The sequence below is a fragment of the Chiloscyllium punctatum genome, chromosome 5 (assembly GCF_047496795.1).
Source record: "Chiloscyllium punctatum isolate Juve2018m chromosome 5, sChiPun1.3, whole genome shotgun sequence".
NCBI lineage: Eukaryota > Metazoa > Chordata > Chondrichthyes > Orectolobiformes > Hemiscylliidae > Chiloscyllium > Chiloscyllium punctatum.
Genome location: NC_092743.1, coordinates 32,564,550 through 32,578,395, shown reverse-complemented (window position 1 = coordinate 32,578,395; position 13,846 = coordinate 32,564,550). Strand labels below are relative to the sequence as shown.

Below are 13,846 nucleotides of genomic sequence, written 5' to 3'. Positions count from 1 at the left end.
AACTACCTTGTCCTTGCTCTAAAAGATGGTAACCCTTCCCTGAATGCAACCAGTGGTAATTCTGAAACAAGGAGTGATCATCATTGTTCATGACACTTTTCTTTTGTTAAAATTCTTCAAAAGCAACTTCACCATCTTTCAGCACAAATACAACATCCAGGTCATTGGTACTTATTCTTAGAGTCCATCACTGTAAATTTTAGTGTTCAGAAGTGACAACAATACGAAGTATAAGATATCATCAATCACTATCAGTGATACTGCTTTGACCATGATGTCTATCAATTTTTGTCCCTGGAATGGTATTAATGATGGGATATTATGTCAAGAATTTGGCATTTACAGATTTTTACCCATAAAATTCATTACAAATCGTGGTCACTTATACTCTTCATGTATACCACTGACAATATGATAAGATATTTTTTTTTCTTTGTGAATTTGTTAGAGAAACAAGAAACTTCTCTAAAATATGTGCAAATTAGCATATTTGTAATGGATCAACAATTGTTTGTTCTGATTCAACTCTTAACAGTGATTTCCACTGAGATGTTCTGACAATCTAAGATGGAGATAATTGGTTTTTGTATGATTTCATCTTTTCACCACCAGGGGGAATATGTTCCTGTATCTTCCCTGTAGTACATTCTGAGTAAAGTGAGTCACTGGAGTCGATGTGTGCTCTGTAGCTACTCTGTCTAAAATTGATCATGGGGCTCTTGACCAACAATAAGAGTCAAATGCACTGGAGAATCTTTTAAACTGGAGACATCTTGTAACCTTCAAAATTATGATTCTTTCAGTAGATTATTTCATGTGCTCATTATTTAAAAACTGCAGTGAAAAGCTAAGATTTGGGCTTTCCTATTTTTTTTATCCTTACCATTAACTATTCATGCATTGAGATACTATTAAACTGTCCTTCTGGGAGCTGATGTCCCTTCTGTTTAAAGCATGAGTGCTGCTTGCGATATTTGACATGCTGTGTATTCACTTTCTTCATCCTTTGTGCAAGGGATGATATGAAAAATATGATGTAACCAAGCTCTAAATAAGGTGTCTTATTTCCCATTTTACTAAACACATGTTTTCCTCCATACTTATTGGTACTGGAGCTAAAGGTGCCCAGACCTCTTCCTCTTTCCTGGCATGTTATAGTTATAACCCAGTGTAAGGAATAGGTATCTATAAACAATATAGGAAAATCATGTGAATGCCTTTTTCAAGGAAAGACAGCCTCAGATTTCAACCCACACAGGAGTTTGGCAAGGGACTTTTCTATATTCCCCTTTTACCTCTTACAGACCATGTAAGGGTTAATACTGAACCCCTTATTTAAGGCTGAGAAAGACTGATATTTGGCCTCTGTGTGAATCAAAGGAGTGAGCAGAAAAGTGAAGCTGATGTTGAAGCTCAGCCATGGTCGTATTGAACTGGAGCAGCCTCAGCAGGGCACACTATTTACTCATCTTCTCACTTACATTCTGAAGCACAAGTAAAGAATGATCGATATCATGTTGGACTTGGGGAAGGACACTCTCAGATTTCTGGGACCTAACCAGCTCTTGAGGTTGACAGTCATATCACCCTCAAGTAAGGTGATGCTACCACCTTCCTCTGCACCAGTTCACATGCCCAGTCCACTGTGTCCCTCCACCTTGATGGCAAACTCATTTCTGAACTACGATAGTGAGAACTGGAGAACAGGAGAAATGGATTCTCGGGTGTTTTTTTATTGTACTGTGATATGTTTGAAAGAAGCATGTATCAAAATCACCAAGGAGCTTTTCATTCCTTAACATTGCATATTGTTCTCCTCATGTTCAGCTACATGATTGGAAAGAGGGAAACAGTTAGGTGCAGTGGAATTCATTCCCTAAGGGTATTGTGAGTCTACCTATAGCACATGGACTGCATTGATTCAAGATTTGGAGATGCCGGTGTTGGACTGGGGTGTACAAAGTTAAAAATCACACAACACCAGGTTATATCACCTGATTAAGGAGCATCACTCCGAAAGCTAGTGTGCTTCCAATTAAACCTGTTGGACTATAACCTGGTGTTGTGTGATTTTTAACTTGATTCAAGATGGCAGCTAACCACCACCTTCTCAAGTGAAACTAGAGACTAGCAATAAATGCTGGTCTAGCCAATGATACCCATATTCCACAAATGAATAAAAGCAAGTTTTTCCCAAATGCTAGTCCTGTCCCATGTCAAATGGATTGCATAGGGCACAGCATCATTCTTATAAACTGCTTTCTTAGCTTGTACAAAGAAAATGGTAATCACATAAAATATAAAGTAATGAAAACAGGAAATAGACCTATTTTTTAATTTCACATGTATGATGTAGTAATGTAGCCTCATTCTACAGTCAGATGCAGTTAGGTAGGACTGTTATCTGGTTGTATTTGGCCATGCATAGAATTCCTAAACTCAGCCCTGATCTGAAGTAAGTGAGTTGCATTTCTCCAGTAGGGCAATGATACAAGGTCGTGTTAAATAACCTCAATGCACAGGTAGCAGAAAATAATAATGTTGTAAGTAATTAAAGGATCTCCATCAATTTTTTTAAAAATAAAGAGAGAACAGCACCACACATACAGATTAAACTGGAAACCACAAACACACACACGCACACACACTCATGCAAACACAGAAACCACCACTTTCAGGTAGAGAGAGTGACACAGAGCAGCAGTGGGGTCATTTGTAACTGCTGGAATGAATTACTTCATGATTTACGTCTTTACAATAATGTGATTGAAAACTTACCAAACTATCTTGCTTATATCAACTGCCAATAAACACTGATCCACAATTCAGCTAACAGTCCTAGCCCACCACATCTGATTGTCAAATGAGGTTACATTGACAGTGCTCCATCAAACATCTTTGCTTGTGTTTCTGAACATAAGATATAGGAGGAGGAGTAGACTGCAAGCCTACTCTGGCTGATCTTCAACATCAACTCTCATTTCCTGCTCATTTCCTAAATTCCTTTTTTCCATGAGAGATCAGATATCAATGTCAGCTTTAAATACAGGGTGTGATGTTATCCTCCCTGGAGGTGGTAAGGAGGAGGTATAATTGAGGAGTCAGCTCTGATGAGGTACTTACCCACTTCTTGCCACATCATTAATTAGAATGGGAGTAAGGGGTGGGATCTGAGAAGTATACCCTGCCTTGCCTGCTGCCTATGACCCCCACCCCATTAGAAGAGTATAAAATTTCTTCACCCTCTCACCTCTGGATATCCTAACTAGGCTTCAACTGGCAGTCCCTCAGTAGCTCCTGGCCTCTATTTAGGTTCTGGTGATGCAGAACACCAGTATTGAGATCTGTGATAGGTTGAGAATCATGTCCAATGTGACTGTTGGCTCTTAACTAAATAATTGGCATCTGATCAGCCAAGTCTCCTCAGCAGATGAGTGTGGCGTGTTAGTCACCATAAAACGCAATGACACTGCACTTTCAAAAACAACTCAGAAAAAATTGCACCCATTCTCAATGATGACACACCCACAATTCTCTGGGGTAGAGTGTTCCAATGATTCATAAACCTTTAAATAAAAACATTTCTCCCATCCTCAGTCCTAAATAATCATTCCCAAACCTTGAGACTGGGTAGACATTACGGCCTAAAGGGCAGGTCAGAGGTGGGAATTCTGTGACAAGTAACTCATCTGCTGCTTCTCAAAGTGTATCTACCATCTGACATAAGCTAGGAACATAATGGAATAACTTCCATCTGTCTGGATGAGTATGACTCTGCAAACACTCATGAAGTGGTGGAGGCTGGTACAATTGCAACATTTAAGAGGCATTTGGATGGGTATATGAATAGGAAGGGCTTGGAGGGATATGGGCCGGGTGCTGGCAGGTGGGACTAGATTGGGTTGGGGTACCTGGTCGGCATGGACAGGTTGGACCGAAGTGTCTGTTTCCGTGCTGTACATCTCTATGACCCTATGACCATCCATGATAATGCAGCCTGCAGCACCTGCGATGTTCACTCCCACCACCATTGGTCCACAATGACAGCAGTGTGTACCATCGACAGGGTGCACTGTAGCAACTCACTTGGGGTGCTTCAGAAGCACCTTTCAAACCCATAACCTTTACTGCATAGAATGGCAAGAGCAGCAAATTCATGGGACACTGCCATGTTCTCCTCTAAATCATGTTCTCTCTTGACTTGGGGCTTTATTGCTGTTCCTTTAATGCTGCTGGTTCATAAGCCGGACCTCTTCCCTAACAGAACTAAAGGTATACCTACATACGTTAAACCAAAGCAGTTCAAGCAGACAGTTCACTACAATCTTCTAAAGGGCAGGATGGTGTGAAATGCTATCAACACCTCCCTCTCATGGCAGATTGAACAGGCCAAATTTAATATTTATATTTGTCTCTACTGCTTATGTCCTCAGGAATTGTTGCCTATCTAAAAGAATTTTCAATCTCAACAATACAAGACTAATTTGTGATTATCTTTCTGTTTTAAATTAATGGTTTGAATTACTGTTTGCAATGTTTGCTGCCAAATTCTCTAAAATGCATGGCAGCTACGTAGTAGTTTATGTTTTCAATAATCAAGAAGTAAACCTTTCTTAGCGAGTTTTGAGAAGATTTGTAGCTAAGGTTGAGGTTCTGGATGTAGGTTTGCTGGTTAGACTGCAAGGTTCATTTTTAGACATTTCATCACCATACTAGGTAACATCATCAGTGAGCCTCCGGTGAAGCGCTGATGTTAGTGACCCGCTTTCTATTTGTGTTTAGGTTTCCTTGGGTTGGTGACATCATTTCCTATGGTGATGACATTTTCTGCGGTGATGATGTCATTTCCTGTTCTTCTTCTCAGGAGTGGTACATTGACTTGGATTCTATGTGTTTGTTGATAAAGGTCCAGTTGGAGTGCCATGCTTCTAAGAATTCTCACACGTGTCTCTGTTTGGCAAGTCCTAGGATGGATGTGTTGTCCCAGTCAAAGTGGTGTCCTTCCTCATCTGTATTTAAAGATACTCGCCACAAAAAGACATGACCCACTCTCACTAATATCTTTACATACAGATGAGGAAGGACACCACTTTGACTGGGACAACACATCCATTCTAGGACAAGCCAAACAGAGACACACATGAGAATTCCTCGAAGCATGGCATTCCAACTGGAACTCTATCAACAAACACATTGACCTTATTCCTATTTACCACCCCCTGAGAAAAAGAATAGGAAATTACATCACCACAGGAAATGACATCACCAACCCAAGGAACCTAAACACATAAATAAAAAGCAGGCCATACCATTAGTGCTTCACCAGAGGCTCACTGATGATGATACCCTGTATGGTGACGAAACATCTGAAATCGAACCTTCCAGCTCAGCAAGCAAATTTACATCCAAAACCTTTCTTTTGGTATCCGTGGGGTCTCTCTCCTTCTCTAACAACTAATTAAACACTGACTTGAAACAGTTCACTGTCTCTGGCTCAACTGCTTTTACTGCAGAGCAGGAATGGGTGGGGCAGATTCACAGAATTGTCACAGTGTAGCAAGCGACCATTCATCCCATTGAACCTGAATGCCTCTCTGCACATTTTAACTTAGTACCAAACTTCCTCCTGTTCCTTGTAATTCTGCACACAATGCTGTCTTCAATGCTGTCTTGTAATGCTGTCTTCAATGCCTTCACCACAATTCCAGGCAGTGCATTCTAGACTCTAATTACTCACGGTATGAAAAAGCTTTTTCTCATCTCACATTTGGTTCTTTTGCAAAACACTTCAAAACTATGCCCTCTGATTTTCGATCTATTTTCAAGTGGAAACAATTTCTCTTCATTTACTTTGTCCAAACTCCTAAAGCTTTTGAAACCTTTTGGAACTCTCTCTAATTCATTCACATCTTCCCTATATTGTAATTCCCAGAACTGTACACAATACTCCAGCTGAGATCTAACCAGTTTCTTATATAAGTTGATCATAACCTCCCTGTTCTTGTACTCATTGCCCCTATTTGTGAATACTGTTTGATTTATTAACAGCTACCTCTCTCTACTTGTCCTGACGTCTTTAATTACTTATGTGCATAGACAAGTCTGTCTGCTGCTGCATATCTTTGGAATAGTACCCTTTATTTTAAATTGTCTCTCCAAGATCTTTGCACTGAAGTACATCACCTCATACTTCTCCACATTAAATTTCAACTGTTTTTACCTATCTATCCACTCCAATAATGTGTCAATATATTTTGAGGTCTACGCTATCCTTCTCACAATTTATGGGTCTTCCAAGCTTAGTGTCATCGACACACTTTTAAATTGTAGCTTGAATTCCAATATAAATCAAGAAAACTAAGAGTCCCAATACAGACCCCTGGGAATTTCCGCCACAAATTTTCCTTCAGCCCCAAAAATACCCATTAATCATTACTGCCTGTTTCTTATCCTTCTGTCAATTTGTGTGACACTGTATCGAAATCCTTTTGGAAGTCCACATATTCCCATGTCAACAGCCATCAATTCCCTCTGTTACTCTTCAAAAAACTCAAGCAAGGTAGTTAAACACAATTTTCCCTGAATAAATCTATCCTGAAAACTTTGAATCAATCTATATTTTTAATGTTACTACAACGTGACTAATAATTTCTTGTAGGTTCCCCAGCATCAAAGTTAAATAGCCTGGTCTGTCATTGCTATGCTGTTCTTTACAACTATTTTTGAACATTGACATAATGTTTACAATTCTCTATTCATCTGGCACCGTCTACAAATCCAGGAGAGATTGAAAAATAATTCCCAGTACTGCAGTAATTTCTACTCCCAATTTCTTCGATATCTTTGAATGAATCTTACCTGGTCCCAGTACTGAAAGCATATCCAATACTTCCTCCAGATCAATTTTAAACACCTCAAGTAATGGAGTTTCCTCCTCTGTCACCATGTCTGAGCAGCAGCTGCCTTGTAAGTAAAAACAGATGCAAAATATACATTTAACGCCTTAGCCATGCTTCTTGCCTCTAAACGTAAATATCCTTTTGATCCCTAATCAGCACATTCCTTCTTTTACTACTGTTTTGCTATTGATGCGCTTATAGAAGGCTTTGGGATTTCCTTTTAGTTTAGTTGTCAGTCCTTTTTTTCATCATCCTTCTTTGTTTCTCATATTTGCTTTTTCTCTTCCCTTCTGAACTTTCCATATTCAGCTTGGATCTGGGCTGTATTTCCTATCAGACACCTACCACAGGCACCCTTTCCTTGATGAGGGAACACAGCTTGACTGTATTCAGTCACTTTGAAGGTAGCCTGTTTTACAGCTACTGTTTCTCCTGTCAACATTTCATTTCAGTCTATCTTGTCCAGTTCTGCTCTTGCCCCATTGAAATCTGCTGCCTGCTAATTGATTATTCTTACTCTAGATTGACCCATGGCATTTTGCACCATCATCATAAGCCTTATAATGCATGATCACTATCCCTTAAATGTGCTAATCTTTCACTAGGCCCAATTCATTCCCAAAAATCATGTCTCGCAGTACATCCTTTCCTGTTGGACAGGGCACATATTGCTGTAGGAAACTTTCTGAATTGAATTGAATTGAATTTATTAAAATTGAACTTATTGTCACGTGTACCAAGGCACAGTGAAAAGCTTTGTCTTGCGAGCAATACAGGCAGATCACAGAGTAAAATCGCATAGATAAGTAAATAACAGGTAAACAGCGGCAAAACAAAAACACAGGTACAGGTGAATGCTAAGAGTTTGTGAGTCCATTCAGCATTCTAACAACAGTAGGGTAGAAACTGTGTTCAGGCTTCTGTACCTTCTCCCCAAAGGTAGAGGTTGGAGTAAAGCATTGTCAGGGTGGGATGGATCTTTGAGAATGCCGGTGGCCTTTCCTTGACAGCGGGCCTGGTAGATGGATTCTATAGATGGGAGATTGGCCTTTGTGATTGTCCGAGCCGAGTTCACCACTCTCTGTAACCATCTCCAATCTTGAACGGTACAGTTGCCATACCAGGTATGCAGTCTAGAAATACATGCCCCTTACTGTCCCTTATATTAGCACTGTCCCAGTCAATATACAGGTAATGAAGGTCCCTTCGATGATATTTACACCTCTGTAATTTCTTTTGCAGATATGTTCCTCTCAAGTAAAAAAGGGTGGTGCTGGAAAAGCACAGCAAGTCCTGAAGCATCCAAGGTGCAGGAGAGTCAATGTTATGCCTGAAATGTTGACTCTTCTGCTCCTCGAATGCTGCCTGAGTAATGTGCTTTTCCAGCACCACCCTTTTTGACTCTGACTGTCCAGCATCTGCAGTCCTCACTTTCACCTAGCTATGTTCCTCTGTATACTGGCCGTTAGCTGGTGGTCTATATGTTTCACCTAACCATGTCATTCACACTTCTTTCTCCTTAGCTCTTAAGCAAATCCATCTTGTCCTTGATCCCTCTGTAACATCAACATTCTCCTATACTGCAATGCTCTCCTAAAGCAAAAACTCCACCTTCTCCTGTTTTATTTTACTTTATTATCATTTTTGAACACCTTGTATCAAGGAATATTAACATCCAAATTAGCCTTTCCTTAAGCCAAGTCTTTGTTATCACCACAATGTAATAATCCCCACATTGCTATGTGTGCCTGCAACTCCCCTGTCTTATTAACAATATTCTGAGTATTCACATACACGCAGTGTAACTCTGATTTAGACTTCATTATTTTCTCCCTTATGCTGACTCCATCTACTGACTATTCTCTATGTTAGTTCTATCTGCCTCTTCCAGTATTTTGTGTACCCTGGTATTATTTTCTCATCTACTCTTCTAGTTCCTATTCACCTGCTGAATTAGTTGAAACCATCCCAACAGCACTCGCAGAACACCCCACAAGGAACTCCATCTCAGCTCAGTTTAGATACAACCCAAGCAGCTTTTACAGCTGCTATCTTCCCCAGAACCAGTTCTAGTGTCTCAGGGATCTAAATCCCTCCTTCCTGTACCATCTTTCCAGCCATGTACTCATTTGTCTTCCCTTTCTCTGTAGTCATTTGTATGTAGCACTGGGAGTAATCTGGAAACTACTACTTGAGACATCCTATTCCAAATTCCAATTCCAAGACCACATATCCATTCCTATCTATGTAGCTAGTGCCAATGTGGACTGCGATCTCTGGTTGCTCGCCCTCCCCAAGGAGAATGTCCTGCAGCTGTTCTGTGACATTCCTGACCCTAACATCAAGGAGGCAACAAACCATCTTGAAGTCATGTTGAAAAGCTCTAACTAAAAGAATCCCAATAAGTACTACCCTTCTGCTTTTTATCCTACCCACATGTACAGCTGAGCTACTCAGAACCATGGACTTGACTCTTGCTGCACACTTCCAATAATCTGTCACTCTCATCAATATCCAGAATCGTAAACCGGTTGGTTATTGGAACCTCTGCGGACTCCAACATAACCTGCCGGTTTCTGTTGGGCTGCCTGGCATTCACTCATTTCTGATCTGCCTGCTTGCCTTTAACTTGCCGTGAGACCACCTCTCTGAATGTGCAGTCCATGTATTTCTTTGCCTGAAAGATTTCCTTCAGTGACCCAGACACTGCTCAAACTCTGAAGCCTGAAGCTCAAGCTTGTGCACTTGGGTGTCCTATGCATGAAATTGTCTAAGCCACAAGAATTGGCCACGATTTCCTACAACTTGGCATTCCACTTCATGGGATCTTACAACGGAGAGGAAGCCATTCACTCCAAGCTGCTGCCAGCTCTTTGGAAGAGAGTTCCATTCCCTCTCTCTTGCTACAGAGCCCAGAAAGATTTCCCTTGTCAAAGTTCTATTCGATTACTTTAGAAACCTACATGCAACCTCACATATTATTAATATTAAACCTACATCCAAGATTTCTGTCTCACAGCTACATCAGATAGCCTGCTTTCATTGAGTTATAGACATTCATATTTCACCATGAATCTTTTGGTGAGATTTCTGGAGTTTCCCTTCAAAAATTTAGCAAACTTGGTCACTGCAGCTTTAATTGACCTGTGTGAAATCAAAACCAAAAGGTATTGGAGGACATATACGTCGAAATGGAGTTTCACGGGAGAATGTCGTATATTTACTGTGTGTGTGTGTGTGTGTGTGTGTGTGTGTGTGTGTGTGTGTGTGTGTGAGAGAGAGAGAGAGAGAGAGAGAGAGATCTTGATTGGGTGACATTCAAGCAGAACGCTTTAAGATTGTGTACATTCTTCAACAGGAGGAAGACGATGAGAACCTCTATTCATCCATCCAGCAACTACGCGATCGGACAAATGAGCTTTCCAGTCAGGTGTCAAGTTTTGAACGGAACAACGGCTGTGACTCCAGGTACCAGCAGCAACTGGATGAACTGCGAGTTGCACAAGATCAGCTGATGGAGCTAACTGAAGCTAGAAACAGACGGTAAATAGCAATTGCAAGTGTGTCGAAAATATTTATCTGTGTGTGTGTTCAACTAGTTTGATCAATTTTCCATGAGAGAGTTCGTAAGGAATAAGCGCATCAGTGGAAGGTAGGGGACAGTGTGATTAATCTGGATTGCTTTAGCAAAGAATCAGAAATAACACTCACCCAAGGGTCTCCGTTTACACTGAGAACATTTATTGTTTGTCCTTGCTAATGTTGCCCCAGTAAAGAAACTTCTCAAGGATTGGCTTTTTACTTTTGAGATTCAAGTCTTGTACCAGACAGATGGGATGAAAATTGTTGGTATTTCTATAAAGTTCCTTTTAAAATGAGTTGAAGCAATCTCAGTCCATTTCTAGTCAACATGGATTAACAGCACTAATTTTACACAAATTGTTCATGAATGGGTCAAGCATTGCTGCGAAAATAACAGCTTGATAATAACATATGTCGTTATTAATGCACAAATCAGCAAATTTAGGGAGTGAAATAGTAATGCGGTGAGTTGCAATTCACCAGAACATGCTGATTGATTTACGCTATGTCACTAATTTCTTCACACAAAGGGCATCTCAATCATAGATTACCCTCATTTATCAGAATCTCCTGAATTCACATGTACAGTACATCACACTTCAGACCTGCTGTAGCCAGATAGAGCATGAATCTAACGATAAAAATACCTTTTCATGAGGGAATGCAATGCTAGTCAACCTAACTAGCCCAAAAATGGAAACAATTGGAGCTGTTCAATCATATTGCTGCGTGTAATAGGTTGTTCCACATTTTAAAAAATTAAATGTTAATTTTTCTCTTATCCTTTAAGTTAATTTCTCTTTCATAATCTAACCTTTCTCTCCCTCTCTTTTTCTCTCTCCATACCTCATTCAAAACTTTTCTGTTTTTCTTCAATGCCATAGTTTCTTTAATAGATGACTGAGGGCAAATAAGGCCTATTTAATCAGGTTGAGAAAACAGTACAAGTTCTCAGTTCTGCACCTCAGTGACAGCCTAGATTTTTGTGCTCACATTTCTGGAATAAAACATTCACGCACAACCTTTAACTCCAAAGTGAAATTACTGTCACTGACACATGGTTGACATGTGTCTGTCTGTCATCTGACTCAGGAATATCAAATGCTGTCATTGGTATTTGAAATGGAAAAGCCTTGCTAGAGTTCACACAAAGATGTCTCATCTTTTGTACTGGAATGAGTGATAATTCAGTGATCCATTATTTGTTTCTTTCATTTTTTTTTCCTTGCAGACTTATTGAAAAGAAAAAGAGGGACAGACTACGGCAACAAATGGTGAACAAGAGAAATTAAAGATCATGTGACTCTGGCAGCACCTAGGCTGCAGATCATTAAGATGTCTATCGGTTTCTATGGAAACCCACTGCAGATTTGGCCTACGTTCAGGCAGTCCTGGAAAATTCCTGCATGAAGTTGATTGAGCACATGGTGTTAGCTGGCCTAAGCTTTTTGGAAATGAATTCAGAGACTAATGATACAGCTCTGGTGCCTTTTTAACTTTTTCTTTTGTTTCCCTTTACCATGTAACATTCACAGATGACCGATTATTTTTTTAAAAATGTCAGTATAAAGATCTGGACAAGAGAAACACGTGCATTTGCATCAGATCTGAAACTTAGCATGACCTGATTCTCGCCAGGATAGGTCTCATGTAACTATGGTAAAGTTTATTCAGTGTATCCAGTATTGTGGCAATTTATCCACCTCCTTTCTGGCCCTTGCCCAGACTATCCATATATTAGAAGTTCTACCTAACTCTCTACGTGTCACACTTATTCCGTAACACTTTCCTTTTCATACATTGTTAATAAAATGCCAAGAGAGACCTATCAGTAGATTCAAACAAAAATAATGAAGGTGGTTCAATGTTCCAGGGAACTATGCAGATATGGCCATAGTGGGGACATTGGTGGTTAGCTATTGTTTTACTCATGGGGACGTTCTGTCCCACACACAGCTTCAAGCTCTGAAATAAATGGGAACAACCTGTTTGGAAAAAAAGACTACGCTTTCAAAAGAACTTCAATTTTCCTTTTCCTTGCTGGGTAGCTCTCTAATGGGGACACTCTTTTTTTTTGTTTTTGTTCCCATTAACAGATTTTCCCATCATTCCAAAAATATGGCCACGTCAAGGTTGGGGTTTGGGAGACAGGCTCCTTCGCTACCATTGATTGATTCTCTCAGGCAGACCGCTGGGAGAGTGAGAACGGAGTTTTTTTTTAAAGAAAATTTTTATTTTTCCAAGTTTCAATTGTACAAAGTTAAAAGGGTCCATAATGCCCGACGTACGGGTAGAAATGAGCACGAGCATTTATGAATAAAAAGATGTAAAGGAAAATATGTAGCCCAGCATTTAAGTTGACATTACATACATGAGTACGAACAGATTCAATAAACAGTGTTAATACTTAGCTGTTGTTGTATGCTTTTTTTTGTCCTCTTATCCTTTACGATTTCACCCTGGAATCAGAGACCCAAACTTGTATAAATTTCTCCAGCACTACCATGCTTCAGGCCTGATCATCAATAGTGAGTGTTGACAGTTTATTTGGCAATTTGGTCTTTTACAGTCAATCATTCTGTTCATGATTAGCATTATCCTAGATCTATCCTGCCCTCTGCCTACCATATCTTATCTTTGTCTTTGTCTCGTAATATAAGTCCTGTGGTGGTTTAACCATTCTCTGTAATCTTGTTCTGAGAGGTATCTTTTTAGTTCAAGTTTCCATTTACTCTCAGTGACTCATTGTTGTGCCATCAGAGAATATCAGCTCATAATTCAGGTTGTCTTCTTCGACGTCTGGGTAGCTGGTCCATTACACTGAGAGTTCCTTTCTCATTACCACGTCCCTGGAATGGAAAGTAATGTTTCCAGATGGGTACTTGTACAGTGATCGTTTAGTATGCATAGATATGTACACACTCTTCATTTTCTGAGCCTCTTCAACTGAGTCATTGTTGCAGGTAAATAGCTGGTTGTCAAAAATATAGGACTCCACTTCTTCAACAATTGTTCATTACATTGATCTCTATAGTTCTGTGAACATTTTCGAGGTGATGGGAACTCTTTGGTAGCTCTTGGATTCTCTCTGATGTCTGTTGCACTGACAATATGTTCCAAGAATCTGAAGAATCCCAAGCTAACCCTTCTAATCCTTCCAAGCTGTTTGTCACTGTTCTTTGAAGAAAAAATCTGGAGCTGCAGTAATGCTGACAGGTAAATGATTAAAGCAATGGCTTCCAAACAATGTGATGAGCATTACCAATTGTTCAGATTCTTTGTCCATTGGTAGTTGCCAAAGGCTACTGTTAGCGTTGAGTTTAGTTAAACATGCTTTTTGCTAGTTTCCCCAGACTCTCATCCAC

General features: G+C 39.9%; 1 protein-coding gene across 1 annotated transcript in view; it reads left to right on the top strand.

Moving 5' to 3' along the window:
* The window catches only part of LOC140476966 (1-phosphatidylinositol 4,5-bisphosphate phosphodiesterase gamma-1-like), a 217,236-nt gene extending 204,345 nt beyond the window's left edge, over positions 1-12,891 (top strand). Inside the window, exons 31-32 of the mRNA XM_072570007.1 lie at positions 10,258-10,442; positions 11,713-12,891. Of these exons, the coding sequence (XP_072426108.1) occupies positions 10,258-10,442; positions 11,713-11,773 (246 nt within the window). The 3' untranslated portion in view covers positions 11,774-12,891. The remainder of the gene's footprint in view (positions 1-10,257; positions 10,443-11,712) is intronic.
* The last annotated feature ends 955 nt before the right edge of the window (positions 12,892-13,846 follow it).